The sequence below is a fragment of the Anarhichas minor genome, unplaced genomic scaffold (assembly GCF_050575085.1).
Source record: "Anarhichas minor isolate MPS153535 unplaced genomic scaffold, ASM5057508v1 ptg000051l, whole genome shotgun sequence".
NCBI lineage: Eukaryota > Metazoa > Chordata > Actinopteri > Perciformes > Anarhichadidae > Anarhichas > Anarhichas minor.
The window spans coordinates 2287158-2314927 of NW_027466497.1; the positions used below are offsets into that span (position 1 = coordinate 2287158).

The 27770-nt window shown below is 39.9% G+C and overlaps 4 protein-coding genes and 1 long non-coding RNA gene across 6 annotated transcripts; 4 read left to right on the forward strand and 1 right to left on the reverse strand.

Annotated features, from left to right (window-relative positions):
• Positions 1-397: 397 nt before the first annotated feature.
• On the forward strand, positions 398-5033 carry LOC142971945 (sodium-dependent neutral amino acid transporter B(0)AT1-like). Its single transcript, XM_076112699.1, has 12 exons — positions 398-596; positions 1403-1543; positions 1701-1838; positions 1949-2130; positions 2245-2355; positions 2790-2902; positions 2986-3114; positions 3209-3365; positions 3474-3678; positions 3770-3929; positions 4574-4736; positions 4842-5033. The coding sequence occupies exons 1-12, from the start codon at positions 398-400 to the stop codon at positions 5031-5033; spliced, it is 1890 nt and encodes a 629-aa protein (XP_075968814.1).
• A 1421-nt stretch (positions 5034-6454) lies between these two features.
• On the forward strand, positions 6455-13931 carry LOC142971946 (sodium-dependent neutral amino acid transporter B(0)AT1-like). Its single transcript, XM_076112700.1, has 12 exons — positions 6455-6653; positions 7679-7819; positions 7934-8071; positions 8152-8333; positions 9336-9446; positions 9524-9636; positions 9785-9913; positions 11044-11200; positions 11292-11496; positions 11626-11785; positions 13360-13522; positions 13773-13931. The coding sequence occupies exons 1-12, from the start codon at positions 6455-6457 to the stop codon at positions 13929-13931; spliced, it is 1857 nt and encodes a 618-aa protein (XP_075968815.1).
• A 1518-nt stretch (positions 13932-15449) lies between these two features.
• Positions 15450-19055, forward strand: LOC142972112 (sodium-dependent neutral amino acid transporter B(0)AT1-like). The gene is made up of 12 exons (XM_076112934.1): positions 15450-15648; positions 15858-15998; positions 16080-16217; positions 16316-16497; positions 16588-16698; positions 16781-16893; positions 16987-17115; positions 17300-17456; positions 17548-17752; positions 17869-18028; positions 18267-18429; positions 18623-19055. The coding sequence occupies exons 1-12, from the start codon at positions 15450-15452 to the stop codon at positions 18761-18763; spliced, it is 1839 nt and encodes a 612-aa protein (XP_075969049.1). The 3' UTR covers positions 18764-19055.
• A 1083-nt stretch (positions 19056-20138) lies between these two features.
• Positions 20139-25708, reverse strand: LOC142972080 (uncharacterized). Of its 2 annotated transcripts, none has more exons than XR_012959438.1 (4): positions 24777-25708; positions 24502-24634; positions 23635-23764; positions 20139-21097 (listed from the first exon to the last, which is right to left on the reverse strand). It is a non-coding gene; the product is annotated as an uncharacterized LOC142972080 (long non-coding RNA). The 2 variants fall into 2 exon arrangements; XR_012959437.1 differs by having other exon boundaries at positions 24502-24647.
• LOC142972079 (sodium-dependent neutral amino acid transporter B(0)AT3-like) lies at positions 22534-26948 on the forward strand. The gene is made up of 12 exons (XM_076112873.1): positions 22534-22675; positions 23615-23755; positions 23866-24003; positions 24430-24611; positions 24747-24857; positions 24939-25051; positions 25139-25267; positions 25356-25512; positions 25729-25933; positions 26035-26194; positions 26304-26466; positions 26730-26948. Exons 1-12 carry the CDS (start codon positions 22534-22536, stop codon positions 26946-26948), a joined length of 1860 nt encoding a protein of 619 aa, XP_075968988.1.
• Positions 26949-27770: the final 822 nt, after the last annotated feature.

The following is a 27770-nucleotide window of genomic DNA, read 5'->3' on the forward strand; positions in this document are numbered from 1 at the left end:
ACCATGCTCCATTTCCCACACAAACTCATAAATATCAAACTAATCTTTCAGGGAAAAGGGTTTGTGGAGGAACCTCATGTGACGTATTAACCATTATCAAGAAGGTTGCACCTTTCCCAACATGGACTGTAATGAGCTACTGATAGCTTTGGTTCAGGTATCATAGGTCGCGATAAATACCTCAGTGCCATTTCCCAGGACATACAGTAGGGGTTAATCACTCAGGGAGAGACAGTTCATGGAGAATCAGTAACAGTTTCCACAGAGGAAATTGTGAGAGAGCGGACGCATCCCCTCGCTCGCAGGGAAGTAGCAAAACCAACAACTGGTTACGAAAGGGAGACTCAACAGCAACTTTTTACGCTTTCTGAGTTTAGTGAACACACAGGGAGCCATCATGAAGCTGAAGCTGCCAAACCCAGGACTGGATGACCGAATCCCCTCTTACGGGGACCTGGAGAAGATGGAGAAGGAGGAGGCAGGGGACAGGCCAAAATGGGACAACAAAGCCCAGTATATGCTCACCTGTGTGGGCTTTTGCGTGGGACTCGGCAACGTCTGGAGGTTCCCTTACCTGTGTCAAAGCCATGGAGGAGGTAGGCTGCGATGAGTTCTGCTGAGTTGCTAGAAAATGAGCAGTGTGTATTTAGCCGTTTTCAGTAACTGAGGAGAGATTTTCCGAAACTCAATCTGTCTGCTTTTAATCAAAATTAAACCAACAAAACATCCATAATTATTGTAGATTGTAACACATTAAATGACACATTTGAAGGGAGTTAGTCATTAAAACGGAGTGTTTAGATCTATAAAATAAGAATCTTTTCTCAAAACTGTTGGGTAACTTGAGAATACTAATTATGTGGTGCTAACAGGTGCTGTTATATATTTACAGAGAGAGAGAGAGATGCAGTATTTGTAGCAGTACACATCGATAGACTTCTGGATTTTGCTCTCTAACACATACAAATAATAGAAATGGCTGTTTTTCTTAGACTGAGATCTAAAAATAATCGATCAATGTATGTTCCTTGAAAACTTAAAATAAATTTGCTCATTAATATCAGCTGAAACTTTGGTACACATTGAAACTAATGATGTTATATACTTTTACTTTCTCAAGCTTTAATGATATGTAAAAGTTTAATGTGTGAGTGTTATTCATGGTTTATATAGTGCCTAGTGCGCTTGTTACAGTTTATGGGTGTCTTTATGGGAACACTTTTTGAATGAAACCGACCGTTGAATATTTACTGACCTTCATTAAAGTGCTGATTATAATCAATATACACATTGTTAAGTCATTATGACGATGTGAATGTTGTACTTTTAGGCGCAGTAAATAAGGTGTATCTATGCTATCTCATAACATCTCTCCAGTTATCTTATATTCGTGTGTCCCCAGGTGCTTTTATGATCCCATTCCTCATCCTGCTCGTCCTGGAGGGAATCCCACTGCTGCACCTGGAGTTTGCCATCGGTCAGCGCCTGAGAAAGGGCAGCGTGGGAGTATGGAGCTCTATCAGCCCATATTTGACTGGAATTGGTGGGTAAAAAAAACAAAGCATGCACATTAGGGTGTGTTGCTCCAGGGCTGCACTGCTGCAAGTACAGCCTCACAGAGCTGCTAGAAATGGCCATAGACTCTTTGTTTTGTTAAGAAGAAAAAACACCACAAGACTAATTGTTTCATTTTGTTGCAGGTATTGCATCCCTGCTTGTCTCATTTTTGGTGGGTTTGTACTACAACACCATCATGGCCTGGATCATGTGGTATCTCTTCAACTCCTTTCAAGATCCTCTGCCTTGGAGTCAATGTCCTCTCAATGCGAACAGGACAGGTATGCCTTCATACATCAAGACAACAGTCAAAAAAATAAATCTGCTGTACAGTCTGTGGTAACATTTCTTTCCAAGGTTGCTCAAGTTGCTGCCTGCTTATCCTTTGCAGGTGTGGTTGAGGAGTGTGCTCGGAGCAGCACTGTCGACTACTTCTGGTACAGAGAGACTCTAAACACTTCAACAGCTATTGATGAGTCTGGCGGTCCACAGTGGTGGATAGCGCTATCCCTGCTGGCTGCCTGGACTGTGCTGTATGTCTGCTGCATCCGAGGCATTGAGACCACTGGAAAGGTCTGAATGTCACATTACATCTGAGTAATCTGATGCAAGAGTGATGCCTGCTTGCGTTTGTTCAAGTACACAGATATATCTTTGGATCATGTTGTCATTTTTGTTTTCTCTCAGGCTGTGTACGTCACCTCCACTCTGCCATATGTGGTCCTCACCATCTTCCTCATCAGAGGACTGACTCTGAAAGGATCTGTAGAGGGAATCAAGTTCCTGTTCACACCAGATGTAGGCACAGTTTTACACACCACCCAACATTTGTCGGTATAATTAATATCATGCAAAAAGAAGCGTGTGGTGTAATTTTGGCATTTGTCCTGTTGTAATTTTCATACTACCGTAGTGTTGCTATTTGACTCGGGGCGTGACTTGGACTTGGTTCAAAAGATTTAAAAACAACGCTAAGCACGTGCAATTTAGCAGTTGATTTATTGATTGATTACTTTTTATGATGTCACATGACAGTCAGTCAACTCCTCATTGATTATCCTGGTTTACAGTAATACACATATTAATTATTAACAGCGACCAGAACAGTAGGTCAGAAGGAGTGTTTACTGTCACTTCTGAAGAGCAGAAATGTCACAATAGGAAATAACCAGCATGGGAATCCTATAGCTCAATTGTACTGTTTATATAAGGTACTTTTGATTCTCTTTTAGGTAAATGAGTTAATGAATCCAGCAACCTGGTTGGATGCAGGCGCTCAAGTTTTCTACTCCTTCTCTGTGGCCTTTGGAGGTCTCATCTCTTTCTCCAGTTACAACTCTGTTCAGTGAGTTACTGCCTAACACGCACAGTTATGCATTAAGCCTTCCTTTGAACATTTGTCCTGACATGATCGCAATTGTTTTTCAGCAACAACTGCGAGCAGGATGCTGTTATCATCTCCATAGTCAATGGCTTCACCTCAGTGTTCTCCGCGACAGTTATCTATACCATCATCGGCTTCAGGGCCACGCAAAACTTTGACGACTGCACAGCTGAGTGAGTTTCAAATCTCACAAAAGAAGCCTTTAAAACAATCATTTGGATTCACTTATGAAGACTGAACACATCTCACTGGGCTTTTCTTTTTTAGCAACATCTGGAAGCTGATGAATGCCTTTAACTACCCTGAAAACAACATCACAGAAAACAACTACATTGAGGTTCTGTCGCACCACAACCAGACAAATCCAGATATCATTCAAGGATTGCAATTACAGACCTGTGACCTTCAGGTTTTCCTCAGTGAGGTGAGAATTAAAGTATTTAGACATTAGAATTGATTTTTTTGTTTTTTTTATCTCATTGAAATGTTTTAACAGAGGGTGAATGGTTGACATATTTGGTGTACACTTCAGGGTGTGGAGGGAACAGGTCTAGCCTTCATCGTGTTCACAGAGGCCATCATCAATATGCCGATTTCTCCTATGTGGGCGGTTCTCTTCTTCGTCATGCTCTTCTGCCTCGGCCTCTCAACTATGTTCGGGAACATAGAGGGAGTGGTGGTTCCTTTGCAGGACCTCCAATTGCTGCCCCGAAGTTGGCCCAAAGAAGTTCTCTGTGGTAATGTTTCTGATAAATTAGTTTTTCATGTCAGGGTGACTACGTTTGATCTAGATATGAGTGTAACCACTTTTTGCATTGTTTTTTTCAGGTCTGACTTGCATAATCTCCCTCGCTCTTGGGCTCATCTTTTCCCTTCGCTCTGGAAACTACTGGCTAGCTCTTTTTGACAACTTTGCTGGCTCTATCCCTCTTCTGGTCATTGGCTTTTGTGAAATGTTCGCTGTTATGTACATCTATGGCGTGGATAGGTGAGTCTATTCAAGAAGTGGTTATTGGTACAGAGAGTCCAAATTAATGGCTTTTTAGCCACGCCAGCAGCTTTGTGTTAAATGCAAATTAGCAATTGCTATCACACTAAGATGCTAAACTATTGTGATAAACATACCTGTTTATCCCATATACTGTAGGTTATGCCTTACAGAGTTGCTAGTATGGCTGTATACTGTTAGTATATTTATTGTTATACAAGCATAAGAGAGAGACAGCTGCTGGACAGGCCAATGAGGGTGTCTGAATATCAGTGAGTAATGCAGTTGAAACAAACTAAGAAATAACAGGTCACTGTAATCTGACCTGGGAACATCATAGGAGAGATAAAGAAGTACAGTGTGTCATGTAGAAAGACTGGTGAGGAATGTGGAAAATGTGTTTTTTGCTCTGATTCAATAATACTGCTGATAAAAGAGGTAAAAACGCTACTCATAAAGAAGCAAAATATTGTAATGTTTCACCCTGTGTCCAAGTCCAGTGCAGCTTCAACACGATGAACACACACAACGCCCCGGAGGCGGCTTTATTTACTGTATCTAGTATAAGTACAAGGTTGTCTTTAATGGATGCTTTCATACACACTCAGCTGACATTATATCCCCCTCTTATTGCTTCCAAACAGGTTTAACGAGGACATCGAGTTTATGATCGGCCACAAGCCCAATATTTTCTGGCAGGTGACGTGGAGGTTTGTCAGTCCACTGATTATGGTCGTCATCTTGGTTTTCTACTTTGTAACCCAAGTCACCAAGAGTCTCACCTATTTGGTGTGGGACCAGGAGGCGGTAAGTGTGCTCATCACAATAGTTTAAGTCAAAAGACCATTTTAGATGTGTTGAATTAGACCTCTCGTGTGTCGTACATTGGTGTAAATTTTAACATTTCTTTAGGAGAACTTTCCCACCCTTGAACCACGTCCGTTTCCGTCCTGGATCTACATCATCATCTTCATTCTGGCTGGAATTCCCTGTTTAGCCATCCCAGTGGTCGCCCTTTACAAATTCATCCAGAGGAAATGCTGCAATCAGAAGGACTACAGTGACGACACATTGGACACTATCTCTGCCAAAATTAAGTTCTAGATAGCTTTTTACTTTATTTAAAAACAAAATATTTTCAGCAAAATTGATATTTGTCTTTTTTATTATGGTGTTTTGTATGCCTTATACAATAACAGAAGAGCACACTACTGACTTTTATCTGAGAGAAGTAGAAGTAAATTGGAAAATATCTTCTGTAAAATGATGTCATTCTGAAGAATAGATTAATTGGTGCTTGTTTTTCATACAATTGTGATATTAGTTTCTTGCTGCGTCGCAGTTTACATGTAAGTATATGTTGTACATTAAATGATGATGGGAAATGATCCATCGCAGTCTTATGCTTGTGCACTAAATATAAAACTAGAGCTAGCAGCCAATTAGCTTAGCTTACCATAAAGGATGAAAACAAAGGAAAAATGTCGAAAAATAAAAGTAACAACAACAAAAAAACGCCTACTAGCACCTCTAAAGCTCAATAATTACCATGTCAACTCTCCTTTGTCTCATCCATACAAAAACAGAAGTCTCTTATTACCAAGCAAAAATTACTGTTTGCTGTAGCTATTTATATTTTTCACATATATGAGAGTGCACTTTTGTGTGTTGCGTATATTGTGGAGGGCTATTGTAAAGTTTATTTTTATGTGTAAGTATATTACTGCACTTAAACTGCCATAAACTGTATAATCTGTGAATAACCATCTCACCAGTTCAGACCTAAGAACAAAATGAAGTGGTTACTATCTGAAGAAATGTATGCAATTAAAATAAATCATGTGGTAAATATCGTGAAGTTTCTGCGCTTTGAAGGATTTTGCCTGGCAAAAGTTGCAACGAGGCACAAAATTCTATTCATAAAACCATGAAATCTCTGGTTTAATGTTCTGTCTTTACCAAGCTCCCAGGACTTTGAAAAAGCAAATTTGACATTGCGGCCAAATGGTGGAATTATAACTTCTGTAAATCAGCTGTAAATCAGCAGATCTTTTTTTATTTTTAAGGTAAATCAATTTACCAACACTTTATTTTTCAATTATTAGGTCCTAAAAGTCATAAAATGTACTAATAGTCGAATCCAGAGTTATTTTCCTACCTCCTAGGCTGGACCAGGGGCTGGGAGGTGGGGTTAAAGAAAATGCTTGTAAAATAAAACACTTGAGTAACAAATTAACAAAGCAAAGGGTATGATCCCTTCTTACCTGTTAGACAAATGAATTATTAATACTTCTTATACAGTTTGAAAGCAGATTGGCAGGACATTTTGTACATTTGACATTCACATTTTAAATTGAATGGCTAAATAGCTGAGTGTGCACTCAGTGGTGAATATATGGCCAGCAACAGATAAAGTAAAAGATCATAAACTTCCTACCGGATAGCTTAGTGTTCCATGTGAAACTCACACACAATGCTTCATCTGCGGTAGACCATACTTCTCTGCTTCAGCACAGGTAGTCACCATGAGACTGGTACTTCCTAACCCAGGACTGGATCTCCGGATCCCGAACTATGAAGATCTAGACAGGATGGACAAAGAGGAAGCTGATGACAGGCCCAAGTGGGACAACAAAGCCCAGTACATCCTAACCTGTGTGGGCTTCTGCATTGGGCTCGGTAACGTGTGGCGATTCCCTTACTTGTGTCAAAGTCATGGAGGAGGTAAGACAAAACGTTGTTGCATGAGTGTTTGACAGATTTGTGTGGTTGAGGTACCAAGGAGTGGTTTTTAGTTATCTTTTGGTTCCTGAGAACTTAACGATTTAATTTTCAACAAAATCACCGTTCAGTAAGATTATATAAGGCTGAAAGTAAGTTAAATGTATCACTCATTAATGGCTACAAGAGAGTGTTATGAAATCACCATTGAGTTATATTAATGATTCTCAAGAGCAAGACATCTTAATGGATAACCTTTAGCATGACATAAGAGCTACAGACAGAGCTGTATATTCGTTTAGGTAGGAACTGAATGCTAGGAATTCTTTCATACTGCATATATTTCTGTGTATGTGTGTGTTGTTTTTTTCAAAAGTGTGTGTTAAGTGGGTCATTGGAATTGAGCCACAGGAAATGGGACAGGTTTTAAAGGCATACATACTGTAAAAGTAGAATCTGCTGTTTTTTTTCTGTTAATTATTAACTAGAAGGTTCAAGCTCATACGGTTACAACCACTGTCCATAGTCCATGTTATGAGTCACAGTAATGTGACAATATGCTGATGGATACAAAACAATAAAATGTTACATTGTTTTAAAAATGTTATTTTGTGCATAAACAAATCACTAAATTGTAGCATATGTGAATAACTCTAGTCTTAAACTTTGCCTATCACAGAATTATATAACAACAAATATGTAACCTTTAACTGTAGTTAATACCAAACTGCTATTAAACATTATACCATGCCAATATCCCCATGAGCTATATCATGTTGTCATCTGCAATACTTTATAATATCAATTAGTCCAAAATCTTCACACCAGCATAAAACCTTGGAATGTAGAGAGCTTGATAGTGATATGAGTCACAGTTCTATTTTTAATTGATATTGATATATTGATATATTTATGTCTCTGTGAGAGAAAAACGAGTGTGCCACTTTTACATTTTTATGATGTCCTGAATGTCATTTTTACACGTTTCTAACGTTCCCAACCTCCCAACCACTTATAACATTTTTCAGGTGCCTTTATGATTCCCTACCTGATCCTGCTGGTGCTGGAAGGAATGCCTCTCCTGCTGTTGGAGTTTGCCATCGGCCAGCGTCTCAGGAAAGGCAGTGTAGGAGTGTGGAGGGCCATCAGCCCTTATCTGACTGGTGTTGGTAAGCATATTAGAAAAAAGGCAAAATAAGAAGACCCCCTGGCCCTCCAACAACTCATAAGAATATCTGTCTTCCTGTGACTGTGGTATCACAATTAATGTTGTTGTCCCTCAGGTATAGCCTCCATGCTGGTTTCCTTATTGGTTGGACTTTACTACAACACCTTAATAGCCTGGATTCTGTGGTATCTCTTTAATTCCTTTCAAGACCCACTGCCTTGGAGCCAGTGTCCTCTCAATGACAATGGGACAGGTGAATATACACACATTTTCAGCTCATACATGCACACCAAAGCACCCAAATTGCCTCATTGTTTAATGTTTCCCCCACAGGATTTGTACCGGAGTGTCAACGGAGCTCAACTGTGGATTACTATTTTTACAGAGTAACTTTGAATACTTCGGCCTCTATAGGCGACTCTGGAGGAATCCATTGGCCCATAGTACTCTGCCTGCTAGCAGCTTGGACAGTCGTAGCAATCTGCTGCATAAGGGGCATTGGCACTGCAGGCAAGGTTTGTTGAACATTCAGTAAATTGACCGTTAGCTAAGCCCTTCCTACTGTAATTACTGTTGCTACACCTTTCTGTTCCCACGAAGTAAATGTATAGTGATAACAGATTTAGGCTAGTCATTCTCAAAACAATAGGTCCTTTATTTCAGACGGTGGTCAATAAGCAGGGTTCTCAACATAAAGATGCCAGATTATTTGTCAATACTATTGTATTACGTAATGTAGTGCAAAACCCAGACACTGGCACGCAACTGTGTTTTTTTGTTTTGTTTCTGACTGTAATACACTATTTAATCACAGGGTGGGGCAGTTGACTAAGTAGTTACAACAAGAAACCCTGTAACATTCTCGCAAATTGCAGTTGCACATTTTCTCAAGCCATTACATGGTGGGCCAAAATTTTGGCCCACCATGTAATGGCTTGAGAAAAATTGGCCCAAATCCAAACTTACTTTGCCAGCCCTTTCCTTACACGGATATAGTAGTATCCATGATAAGCTCCTACACAGTAGGTCAATACTACATAATGGATGTGCTAGTTCTAAATAGGGATTTCCTCTTTTATGTAACTTGTAATACCACAAATAATGTACGAAATGCACCATTGGAAGTTGCCCTCCGTTACTAATGTAGGCAGTAAGCTAGTTAGCTGGACATGCGAATGTTTGAAGCTTATATTAGTTAGAGCAAATAAACATACTGCTGAATCCATTCCACAAACGAGTCTTTTATTTTTGGTTTTCGAGACGGTAAAAAAAATAACCCACCTTCTTAACTCTTGAGATACAGAGTATCGCTCATTGTACAGCTCCATGCAGTTTACTTTAACATGCAGAAAAATCCAAAGCTTGACAGACGGACCTTTGCACCTTATGGTTGCTGAGCTATGATAACAATTAATATTTGGAGGAGGGGGTTTTGCAAATAGTCAAATTATGATTTATTATAAAAATAAACTGATGTCCATTATCTATGATTCCATGTTTTCTTGTCATGACCTCAGGCAGTGTACGTCACAGCCATTCTGCCTTACATAGTGCTGGCCATCTTCCTGATCCGAGGACTGACTCTTAAAGGCTCCCTGAGTGGAATAAAGTTCCTCTTCACACCAGACGTATGTTTCAGATCTTGATTGAAAAGGTAGAACTCATTGCTCAAAGCCACATCACAATGTATACCTCACTCTTGCAGGTGGATGAGTTGATTAAACCAACAACTTGGCTGGATGCAGGTGCCCAGGTCTTCTATTCCTTTGGTTTGGGGTGGGGAGGCCTCATCTCCTTCTCAAGCTACAACCCTGTTCAGTAAGAGACATTGAAAAGTCCTGTTATGGTTCTTAATGTGCAGTTCAATTCTCACTTTGCTCACTCATATTGAAAAGAGGTAATAGCCAATCTCAGACCCAAAGTCAACGTGTATCTTTGTTTTTTTTAAATTATTTCTTTTTCCAAGCAACAACTGCGTGCAAGATGCTGTGATCTTGTCAGTCATAACTGGCCTCACCTCAATCTATGCTGCGACAGTCACCTACTCCATCATTGGCTTCAGGGCTACAGAGAAATATGACAACTGTATCAATGAGTGAGTATTCACAGGATGCAGATTTCAATGTTTTTGGGACAGAGTAGTCCTGCAAGTTCTGCTTTATGTATAAGGTTTTGAAAAAGTTAAGTGGACCTTTTATTTTTCAGTAACAATAAATTGCCTAAGACAAAAATGCAGATTGACCATCTGTAAATCAAACTCTTCACTCACGTGCCCGTATGTAAGTGTTCACTTCTGCTGAGGAGGTTGTGTTTTTAGCTCGGTTTGTTGGTCTGTCTGTCAGTCAGATGGATTATGAAGATACTACTGGTCCGATTTTCATTAAACTTGGAAGAGGGGTGTAGAATTTGCCAAGGAAGAAGTAGCTGGTATAGATTTAGTTTTCTAACCGATAGCCGACCCTCGTTAACCGATCATGAACAGTAAACCGCTGCGATTAGTGCTGTGGCGGAAGTCCCAACAAGCCGCCCAACTGCAACGATAACCTGTTATACAAACAGGTTAAATCCATCATTATCACCAGCTACGCCAAACAGGCAATCCCCAGTTCACCGGCCCAGGAGAGTTAACAGCCACAATGTTGCGTGCATTGCTCCGGACACATGCAGTAAGAGCTATGAATGTACCACTAAATGCACTGACAGTGCTGACAGCGCTAACAGTGTTTATCTGGGGGGGAATCGGAGGGTATTAATGATTTTAATCAGCGCTATTTATGTGCTGGCAATGGGAAGGTCATTCCCCCAAAAATGTATCCGTTGAGTTACGCACATCTCTTTCCCAATATAAGTCTGTGGGAAAACGTTTTTTAGACCCACTATTTGCCCACCATGTGAAATTTGCTTTAAATCTGGCGCTCTTCCTGGGGGCTTAGTGGTAACCGCTAGCCAGTGACAGATAAATGGAAGGGCTTGAGCTCAACTTTGGCATGCATTTTTGCATAGAATAAGGTCTGCGGATGTTTTCCCCCACCTTTTACATTGCGGTCACACTAGGAATGGGACACTTTATATCGAGTATAGACAGAAGGAATGTGTACAGAAACCCGTTAGCTAACTGAGTGAGAATTGTATTAACATAGACTTGAAACATCTGAATTCATTCCTTCATGTAAGTTCCAAAAAAGTAATTTTAAGTTACTAATCTGTGACATATTTTCTGCCTAGTAACATCATGACATTACTAAATACATTTGACCTACCTGAAGACAACATCACTACCAGCAACTTCGAGGCAGCCCTCAATCACCTCAACAGCTCCTATCCTGATACTGTTCTTGGATTGGACATCAAAACCTGTGACATGCAGACACTTCTCAGTGAGGTGACTGTATTGATGAATATCTGTCCGATTACCAAGTTATTCTACTTTTTTTTAATCTCATTTGTTTTGTTACTAACTTGTGTTTGTGCAGGGAGTGGAGGGAACAGGTCTGGCCTTCATTGTGTTCACAGAGGCAATAATCAAGATGCCTGGTTCTCCTGTCTGGTCTGTTCTCTTCTTCGTCATGCTTCTCTGCTTGGGACTCTCAACCCTGTTTGGCAACATTGAGGGAGTGGTGGTCCCACTGAGAGATCTGAATGTATTCCCTAAAAAGTGGCCCTATGAATTACTCACTGGTAATTTGTATTTAAAAATCAACTCAGTCAGTTGGACAATTTTTCGTCCCCCACTTAAACATCCTTGGTGTTTGTCTCTGGCTTGTATTTTAACACACGTTGCCTTGTTTTTGTGCACGTGTTTTTCAGGAATAACCTGTGCTGTCGCCTTCATCATCTGTCTGCTGTTTACGCAGCATTCAGGGCTTTATTGGGTAACTCTCTTCGACAACTTTGCTGGATCAGTTCCACTTCTGACCATTGGATTGTTTGAGATGATAGCTGTTGTATACATCTATGGTATAGACAGGTTAGTGCTTACTCAGACTATTTTTGCAACACATTGTCCGTCTGTGTTTTTGTTATCATTCATCTTGATTTTGCTGCAAATAGCCATATAATACAGTATTAGCAGCATAATACTAGGCCTGTATCACCGACCTATTTAATAATTACATACTGTAAGGGTCAAATTTGACCCGTTTTGACATTTGACAGTAGTAAAAATACCCTAAACGTCATTCTTTTAGCCTGAAATTTGATGACTTTTCCTAAAGTGACCCAAAATACACAAAAATTTAAATATTTTAAAATGTTATACTTTTGTACAGGTGCTACAAGTTTTTGTACATTGAGGCTGTTTCGGGTCAAATTTAACCCGTATCTATTGAGATGGATTTTAGATCTACCAGTGTGGGTCAAATCAAGGAAAATGGTGGTTTTAGGGAATCTTGAAACTGTGAAACTGTACAGGCCATGTCTGTGTGTATTTTTTATGGGACAGTGGTGACAGAGTTCAAGGGGGACCTCGATACTGTCATGAGAACTGTCTGTGTTCCAACAACATTTGCCCAGGTTCCCGCAGAGACAGACACCTGCTGGTCTTTGAAGTGGCATGGGGGAGCCTCGAAACAGTGAAATAGTAAAACAGCACAGGAGTGATCATGGTGCACAAAGGGAGTCATCCAGAGGTCAGGGGGTGCCTTGTCACAGACACAAGATCTGCACCTGCAAGCACAAGCACCTGCAATGTAATAACATAATCTACAAAGTAACAAATTTGAGTCAATTTGGGTTGGGAAAGGGGGGGGGGGGGGGGGGGGGGAGAGGGGTCATAACATTATAAAGGTACCTGAGCTGCCATTTCAGTGACTGACATCATGGCAGCAATATTTAGTGCGCAACAGGCCCTTGATCTGTTCTTCCAACATGAGGAGGTTGATAGTGATTTGGAGGATGTGTCAGAGCAGGAAGACAACGTGGAAGAAAGCTCTGATTACTGACTGATTATTGACTAGTTTATAATAAGCATTTTATTTTGTAATGTTTTGTGTTCTAAGTGGTAAATGTTGAATTAATATTGATAATTATGATTTCTTATGATATAGCAGTGAGGACAGCGTTTGATGGTTGCAATGATTAAATATGGTTATATTATAAATTCCAACAGTTCCAGAATGTTCATGCCATTTTTAAATTTGATACAATATATTTAAATCATTATGGCTTTTATGTTTTTATGTCTTATGTAAAACAGGACATGATAATGTGTAATAGTAGATGTTTTTCTCCAAAAACGAATGTTGTAAAACTTTAAAAAATACACTCTCCCTGCTCTCTGAAACATTTATTAAGGATTAATCATACATTTATTAATGAGACATAGGCTATTTAGACATTCTAAATAGATCTGTAGTTTAAAATTGGGTGTAGACACTTACTATGAGGGAATTCTTGGTCTGGGTCAAAATTGACCCCAACCATACTGTGAAGGCATTAAATATAAACAGTATGTAAGGGTTAAGTCCAGTGTAACGTGGATAACGTCATGACACATTTCAAAACGTTTTAAAGCTAATCAAAACCCTCCTGTGTGTGTTGCAGGTTCAACGAGGATGTGGAGTTCATGGTCGGACATAAGCCCTCCATCTTTTGGCAGGTTACATGGAGGTTCATTAGTCCTCTAATCGTTCTGGTTATTTTAGTTTTCTACCTGGTGACACAAGTCCAAGAAGAGCTCACCTACTTAGTCTGGGATCCAAATTCTGTAAGCACACAAACTCTATTAATAATTAATATATCATCCTAAGTATCCATTCTGTGTTGCCTTATTCTCTCATATTTTCTTACTGCAAAATACACAAATTATATTGCACGTTAAACATTTTTAGGGAAATGTTTTTCCTCTGTGGTACAGCATATAATAAACAATTAGTCAGTCTATAACCATACTTGAGCAATGTTTGGACAGCCATTGCATACCAAATGCACTAATCATACTGTTTTCTGATCAACAGGAGGAATTCCCATCTCTGGCATCAGTACCGTACCCCTCATGGATCAACGTGATCATTTTTCTCCTGGCGGGTGTCCCCAGTCTTGCAGTGCCTGTGTATGCATTATGTAGGCTGTTTTTCGTTTGCTGCAAGAAAACCATAGTGTCAGAACAGTCCTAAACTTTTTAAAAATCATACATTTCAGAATACAACAAAATGCAAGAGTCTTGAAGTACAATACAGATGTTTTATTGATGCACTTCAGTAAAGTACTCATATTTCTGATCATGTTTTGTGCAAATGTATTGCTGCCATTTCAATAAACTAAATGCACTCATCGCACTTATTAGAATGCTGATTTGACATCTTGTTGTATTGGACCTCTCCAAATTTAAAGACAAGGCAACTTACTGTTCCATCAAGGTTTTATACCCGTGGCCCTGAGAGATCAACGCACTAAAAGTGAATGCAACGGCATTAGCTCTTTGTATGATTGTTTAAACAAACAGAAGACGTCGATCAACAAATTTGCCAAGAGAGGGAGACATCACACAGCAATATTTAAAGGCTGGAACTGTTAAGATGTTAAGATGTTCACTGACCAATATTACTAGAATAATAAATCAAAGTTCAATAAAACTGATTTAAGATTGTAAATTTATATTATTAAGTTCTAAATATATTATAAGTTGCAATGGAATGATGTCTGTTTTAATACATTGTATACTAAATAACACAATAACTAACAATAAGTAACTTGATTAAATAATAATAATTACAGAAGTTTTATTGATTTATGTTCCAGGCGAACTGAACTTTGTCTCTTGCTTCAACAGCCAGATTATTATCCTTTAATGATTCACAAAACATATACCTCTCCATGTGCTGAGGTCTTAAATTAGGACTGAATCCTTTTGAAAGATCTCTGTCAAGTCAGCTTGGTACACCATAGCTGTACACACTTACAAAATAATTGTGTGACCATAAGGCTCATAAGATTAAAACAACATACATTACGCAAGGTCAAAATAGTGATCACCTATTCATACCCAAGTGGTGCTCACAAAATTTTACAATATACAAGTAAAGAAGGCAATATGTTAGGGAACAAGGGGTTAACAATTGGATATTGCAGAGGGACTTACAAATGTACTAATCTGTAACAATTGTTTAAGGAGTTTATAAATATTGAGGACTTAACTGCGTAGTTAACTGTCATGAAGATTTCCATTTTTAGTCTGAAAGAAAACATCAAACTCATGATCTGAATAAAGTCTGGAGCATGTTTCAACATTTCTTCATCAGAATCTACTGTCTTCATCACCAGAGTCTGATAAAGAGGCTGAGTGTTAAACTCCTCCTCTCAGGACTCATATGACCATGGGAGAGTTTCAAACTGGGTGAAGGGTGGACTTCTTCCTTGAGCAGTGGATTTAAACCCAGAGTCTTCTTGCTGTGAGGGGACAGGGTTATCTACCCATAATCATTGGCAGTATTTATATAATGTATTAGTACATTGAATGACTAAACGGTAGTGTAAAAACAGAAATGCAGAGTGTGCGTTGGCTTATCTGTTCATTGCATGATGATAAAGTAAAAGATCATAAACTTATTTTCGAATTGCAGAGTGCATACACTAAGAGCTCACTTTGACTTCCACGAACGACAGTGTAACTTCTCAGCTTCAGTAGGGGAACCATGAGACTGGTATTTCCTAACCCAGGACTGGATGATAGGATCCCTTCTCATGAGGATCTGGACAGGATGGAGAAGGAGGGGGCCGGGGACAGGCCAAAGTGGGACAACAAAACCCAGTACATCCTAACCTGTGTGGGCTTCTGCATTGGGATCGGCAATGTGTGGCGATTCCCTTACTTGTGTCAAAGTCATGGAGGGGGTAAGCTCAAATCAAAAAAAAAAGAGAGTGAAATCTAATGATTATGGACTGTTAATTCTTCAATGACTGTTTGACAAATTATAGTGTGGTTGGGGTACTGATGAATAGCCTGTACCTTTTGGTTTCTAGCTTTTAAATGATTTTCCTTGAAGGACTTATTGTACCTTTGCAAATAGTTTGTAATTGTGCTTCTGATCATACTGTTTCAGGTGCATTTTTGATTCCCTACCTGATTCTGCTGGTGCTGGAAGGAATGCCTCTCCTGCTGTTGGAGTTTGCCATCGGCCAGCGTCTCAGGAAAGGTAGTGTAGGAGTGTGGAGAGCCATCAACCCTTATCTGACTGGTGTTGGTAAGTAAAATAGGCGATGGAAAAAATTGTCCAAAGCAGAGGCAAAATAATAACTTCAGATAATGATTTTGCCTTCCTCAGGTATAGCCTCCATGCTGGTTTCCTTATTGGTTGGACTTTACTACAACACCTTAATAGCCTGGATCCTGTGGTATCTCTTCAATTCCTTTCAAGACCCACTGCCTTGGACTCAGTGTCCTCTCAATGACAATGGGACAGGTATTTTAATATACACACAGATATACTCATTAAGCACTCAAACTATTGTGCAGATGTAGGCTTGTACACTTGCAGATGACTGTTTCTTGCCCCTTCAGGATTTGTACCAGAGTGTCAAAGGAGCTCCACTGTGGATTACTATTTTTACAGAGTGACTCTGAATAGTTCGGCCTCTATAGCCGACTCTGGAGGAATCCACTGGCCCATAGTACTCTGCCTACTAGCAGCCTGGACAGTCATGTGTGTCTGCTACATACGGGGGATCGGCACTTCAGGAAAGGTCTGTCAAACCTTCACAAAAACAATAGCCTTTCTTGAATCACCCCTTTTCAAATAATTTAATGTTTTTCTTTTCTTGTCATAACTTCAGGCAGTGTACGTCACAGCCATTCTGCCTTACATAGTGCTGGCCATCTTCTTGATTCGAGGACTGACTCTTAAAGGCTCCCTGAGCGGAATAAAGTTCCTCTTCACACCAGACGTAAGTTTCAAATCGATATTGTAAAAAAAGGCAATTATATAACTAACAAAGCCACGTCACAATGTACACCTCACTCTTCCAGGTTGATGAGTTGATCAACCCAAAAACTTGGCTGGATGCAGGTGCCCAGGTCTTTTATGCCTTTAGCCTAGCTTGGGGAGGCCTTATCTCCTTCTCAAGCTACAACCCTGTTCAGTAAGAGACATTTATAGAAGCCCTGTCACTAGTAGCCATTCTCAAATATGTTTGTCCTGAATCTATTTCGGTTTTTTTTCCCTGTTTCCCAAGCAACAACTGCGTGCAAGATGCTGTGATCCTGACAGCAATAACTGGCTTCACCTCAATCTATGCTGCCACAGTCACCTACTCTATCATTGGCTTCAGAGCCACAGAGAAATATGACAACTGTATCAATGAGTGAGTAGTCAGTACTACTGAAGCTTCATCAGCTACTTTTAATGCATTTTTGCATGGAATAAGATAACAAAGGGGTCACTTTTAAGGGATTTTCAATGTATGTGAGTATTGTATTCAAATAAACTTGAAAAATCTGAATTCCAATAATCCAGAGTGATTTATCTCTGACATGTGCTCTCCCTAGTAACATCGTGACATTATTAAATGCATTTGACCTTCCTGAAGACAACATCACTACAAGCAACTACGAGGCAGCCTTCAACCATCTCAACAGCTCCTATCCTGATACTGTTCTTGGATTGGACATCAAAACCTGTGACATGCAGACACTTCTCAGTGAGGTGACTGTATTGATGAATAACAATCCGATTACCAAGTTATTCTACTTTTTTTTAATCTCATTTGTTTTGTTACTAACTTGTGTTTGTGCAGGGAGTGGAGGGAACAGGTCTGGCCTTCATTGTGTTCACAGAGGCAATAATCAAGATGCCTGGTTCTCCTGTCTGGTCTGTTCTCTTCTTCATCATGCTTCTCTGCTTGGGAATCTCAACCCTGTTTGGCAACATAGAGGGAGTGGTGGTCCCACTGAAAGATCTGAACTTGTTACCTCAAAAATGGCCCCAAGAAGCGCTGACTGGTATTCTTTTTAGTAGATAAATCAATCTATCCATTAGCTTTGCAACCTTGGATTAATTGATTGTCTGATTCCTGTTTTAACACAAGTCGCCTTGTTTTTGTGCACGTGTGTTTCAGGACTAACATGTGCTGTCGCCTTCATCATCTGTCTCCTGTTTGCGCAGCATTCAGGGCTTTATTGGGTAACTCTCTTTGACAACTTTGCTGGATCAGTTCCACTTCTGACCATTGGATTGTTTGAGATGATAGCTGTTGTATACATCTACGGCATAGACAGGTTAGTGCTTACTCAGACTATTATAGCAACTCATTGTTCATCTGTGTTTTCGTTATCTTTCTTCTTGATATTTGCTGCAAAATAACCATAAAGCATGAGCAGCATCATGCTGTGCCTGTTTTTGAGCAAATCTTTATGTAGATGGCTGACCTATTTAATCCCTTTGTAACAAGGATGACTTGACTTAATTTCACATTTTAAACTTTTCAAACCTAATCAAAACCTTCTTGTGTGGCAGGTTCAATGAGGACTTGGAGTTCATGGTCGGATATAAGCCCTCCATCTTTTGGCAGGTTACATGGAGGTTCATTAGTCCTCTAATCGTTCTGGTTATTTTAGTTTTCTACCTGGTGATACAAACCCAAGAAGAGCTCACCTACTTAGTCTGGGATCCCAAATCTGTAAGCACACAAGCTTCAAGTATAATCTGTGTTCATTTATATTTGGGTGTGTCAGTTCTGATCTCAGCAACAGCATCCATCCTTGTGGTGTCTCTTTGTTTAATAATGCCTTGTTGCAAACATTTTTATGGTAAAAGTTGTTGATAGTAGAGCATATGGTGGTAACAAATTATACTCTTTTTGGGGTTTACAGGAGGAGTTCCCATCTCTGACATCAGTGCCGTACCCTTCATGGATCAATGCGGTTGTCTTTCTTTTGGCGGGAGTCCCCAGTCTAGCAGTGCCTGTGTATGCATTATGTAGGTTGGTCTTTGTTTACTGCAAGAAAAAATAAAATATATTGAAAGAGTTTGCCAAGTGTCCTAATTAAAAGGTCATACATTTCAGAGTATAAAAAAATAAAATATGAATTAATAAGTTGAGTTCCTTCCTGATATCCTATTATTTAAATTACCACTGCAAAGAGTGTTCTTTATATCCATGCACACATTCCTAAAGCAGACATATTGTTCTCATATTCATACTAGAACATGTTTACATCTTTTAAAATAAAAAAAAACACATTATTTTTCATTTGTCTTTGCTCCAGCACATCTATTAACCCTCTTTATGAATTCGTCCATATAAGCACCTGTCTCTTTCAGACCCTTAGTCTGCTCTGATTGGTCAGTATTTACAGTCTTCTGCATCTGCTCTGCTGATTGCAGCCCGGGGACCACTGAAGCAACATTTTGCTGCATTTTTACCATGAATATAACCACAATAAACACTTCTAAACCATAGAGTTTACAACCACCCATGTTCCAGAAGGAATCTGATCTGAAATCAGAAGAAATTAACATCATCAGCAACCAAGATCAAGGTTTTTTCTGACATTTGCCAAAGGTTAATACTGTCACATAGTGTTAGCTTTGTATTCATGCATAAAATCTGAAAACCATAAATACTCTGTTTTAGGTTTGTCTTCACAGGTACATTTATGAGAAATTATCCACAGAGCCGAAGAAAAGAAGAAAGCATTTGTTATTAAGAGACACGGAGAAAATGTGTGAACTTGTGGCAGAGTATCTAGTTCGAGCAATTACCGAGCATTAGCGATAATTGGTAAGGTGAGGTGCCTGCGCAGAGCCCAAAAGAAAATGAAACCCATACCCACATACCATTGTAAATTCGGTTAGTTCCCGGTGCCAAAAGTAACATTTTCCAAGTGAGACTCGGTGTTGTTTGTACTGCAATTCAAGACTCATGGCTGCAACAACAGAGACTAGGTAAGTGTATCTGGGAATCATAGTGGTCGTATTCACCTCGGTTGTAACTTACACAAAGATTGTACTGTTTTCCATCCATCTATGTTCTTTACCTTGAGCAAGTTACATATAATGTATTGTATAAATATAGCTTGTATCTAGAGCCAGTGTTTGGTTTGTCCATTCTGGGCTACTGTAGAAATATGGTGGCTGGCTACTACTGAATCCTACTTGATCATAAATTGGAGGCGTTTGGCCTATCGATATTATTAGAATATGGCACATCCCCAAGATTTGGAGAGATGCAAACAAAAAAAGGCTGAAAGAAGAACATTGGTAGAAATGAAATCAAGGTACTTTTAAATAAACTTAAAGTAATGATAATGATAATAATGTTTTTAATACATTTCTTTGTATGGCACCTTTCATACAAGAAGTGCAGCACAAATGCTGTACTATAACGGAAAATATATATCGAAGGAATGTAAAAAGCATGGATAGAATGCCATCGTTAATGCAAAATTAAACACACTTGATAAAATGAAATAAAAATAAGATGATGTTTTTAATTATAGACATGAGGTGACATGAAACAACGCATCAATCTGTATTTGTCTGCACTTGCGCTGTGTTGTCAGTTTGGTGTTTCTGGGCCTTGACTTATTTAGACAAAAGATGTAAAGCAGCAAATTAGCCAAAAGAGGGCGACCTCACACTGACAGAATACAGAGGTAGAGGCCAGGTGACCAAGATCTAACAAAGCACAACAAATGGAGCAGGCAAGATACCCTATATGTATGGATTAAAGAAACAAAATATAGCATGCTAATAAGTTAAATGTAGAGGTGCTGCTTGGAGGATTTTGTAAAGAGACAGGCCAGCTGTTTCCCCCTGCTTCCAATGTTTATGCTAAGCTAATCACCGGCTAGCTCCAGCCCAGGTGTCTCTTTGGATGGAATCCTCTTTCCTCCTCCATGCAACAGATGGGAAGCTGCTGTGCTGCTCCAGAGCAGTCTTATCAAAATATGTTGCACATCTATTCAGGGGAGGAAGCAGCTGGTGAGTAAAGACCCTGCCCTCCTGAGATTCAACCCTCATCATGACAACATAGCCATCCTCATAACACACAAGGCAGAGACTAAAAGTTAGCCCACTACCACCCAGACACCCAGTGTTGAGGAGAGCCGGCTGTTCTCTCAGTTTCTCCCTGAGTTTGGCATGGAGGAAATGTTTGAGCAGCATGGATCCTGGATGAAAGCTCCTACCAGCAAGGCTTAGAAGAACCTTGTCCGTACGACGGAGATGTTGTGTGGGTGGACACAAAATACTTCTGGCTGATTTCTATGAGGAGTTGTAGCAGCTCTGAACTACAGTTTGGCTGGTTGATCATCACAGCGGAGACCAGGGGTTTGTCTTCGGCCCTAAAGGGAAAAATCATAAAGCTGGAATTCAAAGCCTAAAACCATCCCAGCTTTGTCCTCTTCAACGTATGACTGGCGACTGTGTTACTGAGAGAGCAAATCAGATCACAGACACAGCTTTGGTGAAAGAATCCACCATCTGAAATGTCCTGGTGGAATTATTTAAAGGCAAGAACTTCTACAAACTGCAGCACCAGAAAATCCATGCTTTTGAGAACGAGATGGTATCCACTTGTTTGCTGCAGAAGGAGGCAAAGAACGAAACTTGCCAACCACTTACAATGACGCTGTGCGAGGCTCTGTCCATCACCTGGATAACTAGAAAAGGGATATTAAGATGGCTTTGAAGGCCTACAGCCTCTAAGCCACAGAGATCATGAAGCACCTCAAGCCTACTGTGAGCTTTGAAGCTGACACCAAGCCTGGAGTCTCCATTTAACTTCAACATCCCCACGAGTGGAAACAGAGCCAAAGACATTTAGGAACTTTCCAGAAACTGAGATTACAGCAGTGCAGAGTACGGTTAACACCAGTAGGGGGCAGAAATGATCTTTGCTTGAAATTATCAAATTCAGTTCAACAACAAGGAAATTATACGGTATGACAATCACAGCTTTTTTTTAATCAAAATCACTGATATATTTAGCTTTGGTTCTCCTTTATATGCAGCACAATCACTCTGTCCCTGTTTGATTTGTACTTGTTGGTTAACTGAAAATAATGCTACCACTTTGCACACCCTATTTTTCACATGCTGATTGTTTTGAATTATTATGGAATTATTGATACCCATTGAATTGAATAATTAAAGTTGCACCAATCACAATTTTTTTATTTAAAAATAGGTTCACAATGTAACCCACTTGTTTTACCTCAGTGTCTTTCCACTCGCTGTAAAACACTTCCTGATTAATTTCAATGGACAAATGTTACTTTTGAAGAAAGGTTTGATTAATTGAAAAAAAAAAAATGTATACAATATATATACATCTCTGTCATGATACAACAGTCATGGTGTCTTGATTATTGTCCTCTTTAGGGTCGTGTAACATTGAAACAGCATCACCAGGTTATCCATTATTGGAGGCTTAGCACACTCATTAAAAAAAAACAGGGAGGACTAACCATTAAATCATAATGCCTAATGTTTTCAGTCTCTTCCTGGTGGCTTGATTTCCCCATAAAAAGCAAAGCATAAAAATCTGTCACCCTGACTCTAAGCTGCAACTGATTGGACAAGGACTGCCCACTAAAGAGAGGAAGACAGAGGACGAGAGGGGAGCTCTGGACATCACTTTGACATATCCTGAGCTGAGAACAGTTGGTGAATTACGGAGTGAATAAAAATAGATAATACCTGATTGAGGTGTATTATTAGGAGTGTTGCATCTTTGCATCATAACTGGAATTGTGATAAGCCTTTTTGCCAACTGAGAATGGACAAAACAAAAGACTCTGGAGTGGAGGAGAGACCCAAATGGGACAACAAGGTTCAGTACATGTTAACATGTATTGGCTTTGCAGTGGGTCTTGGAAACGTCTGGCGTTTTCCCTACCTATGCCAGATCTATGGAGGAGGTGAGATGCTATCATATGATGCTAACTTATAAGCTGCATTATTTTTCCCCATCACACCATAGTTTAATTAAGTTTGCTGTTGGAGATGTATGAAGTTAATTACACGGTTTATCACTTATGTTATTTTTGAACTGCATTTCTAACACGTTTCAGACTATTTTATCCAAGATACTGAATTGAATTTCAACAGCATTTTTGATTATTTCTCTGTCTCGGTTGAATTAGTCATTAACAAATGAACTAGGCCAGTTGATGCCAAAATAGTGAACCTTATCTGGGTTTTATTGATCATGGTAAACATCAGGAATGATTTCTGCTTGAATGCAGCAATTCCTGTATTTGCTTCCTCATAGTCCCCAGAGAGAGCTCTTGTTTCCCAAACCCACAGAATCCTAAAGGACCCGGTTCAGGGTTAGGTTGAGTAAACAGCCAATCCGGTAAATGTACATATAGTCTATCAACTATTGATTCTTGGATTCCTGATTCCCACAGGCAGTGAAACAGTCAGCTGACACTCTATTTGACATCAGCTTAATGACACCTTTTTTCTTGACTACTTTAAGCCTAATATCTGTGTAATTTAAAGCAGTGGAGGTTTTAATATGATTTGTTTTTTTACATTTTCATCTACCTGACTCCACTCCTGTTTTGGCTTATTTAAAAAAAAAAAAAAAAAAAAGTCCAGCGACCACATATTGTCTAAATATATTTAAATTATGAAGGTTTTTCAGTATTGCAGTGCACTTATTTAGCATGGCCTGAAATCTCCCTTATTATGGCTTGATTAAGGTAATTAAAAAGTGTTTGTCATTTGTTTCCCTAACATGGTTCAGACAGCCATTAATCTTAATAAACCTTATTTTAAAATGTTCTCTGCAAAGTAGGTTGATAAAGACTGGCTGACGTCTAACTGGGAGGTAAATAACTTCATGTCTTCAGGCGCATTCCTCATCCCGTACCTGATAGCACTGGTGTTTGAGGGCATCCCCCTGCTCTACCTGGAGCTGGCTATAGGACAGAGGCTCCGCATGGGCAGCATCGGTGTCTGGAACTCCATCTCACCGCTGCTGGGTGGAGTCGGTGTGTGCCCTAGAATTATTAGGAACAGTTATTAGCATTTATATTTGGCAGATCTTCATTATTTCACGAGCTGATTTTTTTCTTTTGTGGTCTGGAAAATGTGAGTATAGGAATTGCCTCCATGTTGGTGTCATTCCTGGTGGGCATTTTCTACAACACCATCCTTGCCTGGGTGCTCTGGTACTTCTTTCACTCTTTCCAAAACCCCCTGCCATGGAGCCAGTGTCCACTCAATGATAACCTCACAGGTAACAAGTCATTCTAGCTGCTCTTGTAGCGTTAATTGTCACACACGGCCATTGCTACTACCACAGTGACAGACGTATATTGCATTTAATAGTATAAGTAAGATTATAATGTGTCAAATTTAGTTTGAGAATCTACTTTAGTTATAATAAAGTTAGAGGCAAGAGGAATATCAGGCTCTACGTGGCATTTCAGGTCACATTTCAGGTCACAGCTTCTGGTTTATTATTGTTTTATGGCACAAAGGGATCCAGTAGCACGACATAAAAAAAAGAGCATAAAAAAAAGGCGTTTTCCTGTCACGCACAGTGGAATGAGTGACAGGAAAACAGCACAAATAATCTCATTCGTTTTCAATAATCATAGCCCTTCTAGAATTTCATAGATGCTGTCATTGTTTTTTATTTGTTTTGTATGCATCCATATAGGCTATAATGTGGAGTGTGTGAAGAGCACTCCATCAAACTACTTCTGGTACCGCGAGACCCTGAACGTCACACCTGACATCGAGACCAGCGGCTCCCTGAATTGGTGGCTGGTCATCTGTCTGGCCAGCGCCTGGTGTGTGGTCTACGTCTGCTTCATCAAAGGCATTGCTTCCATTGGAAAGGTCTGTTTATCTGGTGAATGAGCCTGGTGAAAAGTCCTATTTCAAAATCAGTCACATACATTTGACATCACTGCTGACATTTACAGTAAGACATAGAAAGAAAGAGTTAACAAGGGGCTGTATTATATGTTTCAGGCTGTGTATGTGACAGCCACATTCCCTTACCTGGTGCTGACTATTTTCCTGATCCGTGGACTCACTCTGCCTGGAGCAACTGATGGACTGGTGTACCTCTTCACCCCTGATGTGAGTTTGACCACTTGCTGCTACATCAGATTGTATGCTGCACACGATGACCTGACGTTCTGTGTTTTCGCACCGCTACAGTGGGAGATACTGAAGAACCCTCAGGTGTGGCTGGACGCTTTCACCCAGATCTTCTTCTCTCTCTCGTTGGCCTTTGGAGGTCTCATAGCTTTCTCCAGCTATAACCCAGAGAGGTAAGGACTAAAGCTGCTTAACTCCCTCGCTACAAAAGTTTGGATGAATTGCGTGTGACTTTGTTTTTTCTGTTCCGTGTCAATTAGAAACAACTGTGAGAGGGATGCTATTCTAGTAGGAGTAATAAATAGCGCCACATCTATCTACGCCTCCATTTCCATCTTCTCCATTCTGGGATTTAAAGCTACCACCACCTTCAACTCCTGCGTAAAGGAGTACGTACATATTGTATGTAATTCTAATAAATCGTTTTTGCTTGCTGATACTAATGAGGAATACTTTTTTTGGTACTCCATCTTACAGAAACATCTTGGCTCTGACCAACCACTTTGAGTTTTCAGACCAGAACATAACAATAGACAACTATGATCACTGGGTGGAGTATCTGAATCGTACATTGCCAGATGTGCTGGCCAGTGTGGACCTGAGGCACTGTGACCTGCAAACATTCCTTGACCAGGTATTGTAACTTTAAAAACGCACCCAGTCTTGGGCATTCTTTTTGCCTGCAAGTTTCATTCGTCTAACTTCCCTCTCCCCTTAAATCCTAGTTGCTTTCTGCTCTCGCCTCCCCTCTCTTTCCCTGGAATGCAGCACATCATGTACCGGTCAAACATGAACAGTCAGTTCATGCTTCCTCGTTACTTTCTTGCCTTTCTTTTATCTTCCTCCCCAGAGCGCTTCAGGTACCGGCCTGGCGTTTATTGTGTTCACTGAAGCAGTGGTAGAGATGCCAGGCTCGCAGATATGGGCCATACTGTTCTTCGTCATGCTCTTTACCTTGGGTTTGTCCTCCATGTTTGGCAACATAGAGGGAGTCCTCAGGCCCATCAAAGACCTCAATCTAATACCCAAGTGGATGCCGCATGAACTCCTAACAGGTACTTGCAAATGAGCTTAAGCTGGTCTCAAGTCAAACGGATGCATGTTTTCCCCTTTAAAGTCCCACAACCTGAAAAACGTTTCTTTCTCACTTCCTTAGCGGCCATCTGCTTGATAGCCTTCTTAACGGCTCTCATCTTCACCTTGGGTTCGGGGAACTACTGGGTGGAGGTCTTCAACAGCTACGTGGGCTCTGTACCACTGCTAATTATTGCCTTCTTTGAGATTACCGGAGTTATTTATGGCCGTGGAATGAAAACGTAACCCCTTTTCTTCTCTTTGATACTCTGTAGTGTTACTCTGCAGCCTTATGATGATTGAGATCCAAGTGCGTTAAACATGTACTCTGCTTCCCGTATCCTCTGACAGTTTCAGTGAAGACATCTATTTCATGACTGGGAAGAGGCCCAACATTTTCTGGAAGGCATGCTGGATGGTGATCAGTCCTGTAATGCTTCTGGTGGTGTTGGTTGCCTACGTGGCACTCCAGGCACAGACACACCCCTCGTATCCCGCATGGAACCCGGCCTATGTAAGCAAAGAATTTAGTAATACTGAGTCCAATCCTTAATTTAATCTATAAGTATAAATGAAAGAGTTATCTTAAAGTTAGTGGAGCAAAGTGACTTTAAGTTAAGCTAAGCTAAGCTAATCACTTGTTGGGTGTAGCTTTATATTTAGCGCACAGATATAGATATAGATACAGACAGTGGAATCATTTTTAAAGAATGATTTCACAAAATTCCAAATAATGTTACAATATTCTATATTTTATGCTTTTTTTCTTTTCTCCAGGAATTATTCCCAAAAACTGAAATGAAGCCTTATCCCGACTGGGTGTTTGCCATAATCATCCTCCTCTGTGTACTACCTGTGATTTCCATCCCTCTGGTGGCGCTCTACCAACTGGTCTGCTCTAGGATCAAGAAGTCCTCTGCTCTCATTGACCTAAATCCCTACTGCAACGACGGCTTTGAGGTTGAACCACAGGAACAGAAGAACCAGAGAGCTTAAAAAAATGTTGCGAGTAACAATGTTACTGCACAGAAAAAGCATCCTGCGAAAGTTATTACATGAGATCTTAAGCTTCTATTCATAGAGAGACTTTTGATTTCTGAGAACTCTTCATCTGTACAAAGTAAAAAACTTAGTTACACTTAAATTATCTTCCAAGTGACGTCATGTCCTCTTTGTGTAAATCAAAGTCCAGAGAGACAAATGGCTGTTGGACGAGGCGAGGTCTAGAAAAAGTATTTGGATGCGTTTTTAATTATCCATCTTTATTGACCTGGTGGTTGTTGTTTTGTTTTATAGACTGTGTTTATGACTGAGGTTTATCACTTAGGGGTTTATATATCAGATGACAAAGGATTGTTTTTTCTCTATTAATTATTTCCAGACACTGTACATTACAATTTCTTTGGGGACATTGAAGATCAGATAAATCCATATCACTGATTTTAAAACCAAAAACTGAGTTTTTATTATTTCTAAGTGTCCACATTTTGAAACAACTCTGAAGAAAAACAGACAAAACTCACAACATAAACATTTTAGAGACAATCTGGAATAAACATATGTATATATATCTATATGTTTGAGTTGCTGAGGGTTTTATGGTTGTGTAATTGAGGCTAGCCAGTAGACTACATCTCGATGGCCAAGAAGTCGGCTGGGGTTAGTGACTTGTCGGACTCTGGCCAGCCTCACATCCCCCAGATGCTGCTGTGCTTTCCCGTCAAGATGATGACAGCACAGAATGGAAAGATTGTTTTTTCACTCTTTGATGGCGAACTGTAAAAACTATTTCCAGCACCTGTAAAATTAAATTAAAGG

Coding starts and splice junctions, on each gene's coding strand:
- LOC142971945 (XM_076112699.1), top strand. CDS start 398: ATGAAGCTGAAGCTGCCAAACCCAGGACTGGATGACCGAATCCCCTCT. Junction 2,356..2,789: donor AGTTCCTGTTCACACCAGAT/GTAGGCACAGTT, acceptor ATTCTCTTTTAG/GTAAATGAGTTAATGAATCC. Junction 3,679..3,769: donor GCCCAAAGAAGTTCTCTGTG/GTAATGTTTCTG, acceptor TGTTTTTTTCAG/GTCTGACTTGCATAATCTCC.
- LOC142971946 (XM_076112700.1), top strand. CDS start 6,455: ATGAGACTGGTACTTCCTAACCCAGGACTGGATCTCCGGATCCCGAAC. Junction 9,637..9,784: donor TCAAGCTACAACCCTGTTCA/GTAAGAGACATT, acceptor TCTTTTTCCAAG/CAACAACTGCGTGCAAGATG. Junction 11,786..13,359: donor TACATCTATGGTATAGACAG/GTTAGTGCTTAC, acceptor TGTGTGTTGCAG/GTTCAACGAGGATGTGGAGT.
- LOC142972112 (XM_076112934.1), top strand. CDS start 15,450: ATGAGACTGGTATTTCCTAACCCAGGACTGGATGATAGGATCCCTTCT. Junction 16,894..16,986: donor TCAAGCTACAACCCTGTTCA/GTAAGAGACATT, acceptor CTGTTTCCCAAG/CAACAACTGCGTGCAAGATG. Junction 18,029..18,266: donor TACATCTACGGCATAGACAG/GTTAGTGCTTAC, acceptor CTTGTGTGGCAG/GTTCAATGAGGACTTGGAGT.
- LOC142972079 (XM_076112873.1), top strand. CDS start 22,534: ATGGACAAAACAAAAGACTCTGGAGTGGAGGAGAGACCCAAATGGGAC. Junction 24,004..24,429: donor ACTCAATGATAACCTCACAG/GTAACAAGTCAT, acceptor GCATCCATATAG/GCTATAATGTGGAGTGTGTG. Junction 25,934..26,034: donor GCCGCATGAACTCCTAACAG/GTACTTGCAAAT, acceptor TCACTTCCTTAG/CGGCCATCTGCTTGATAGCC.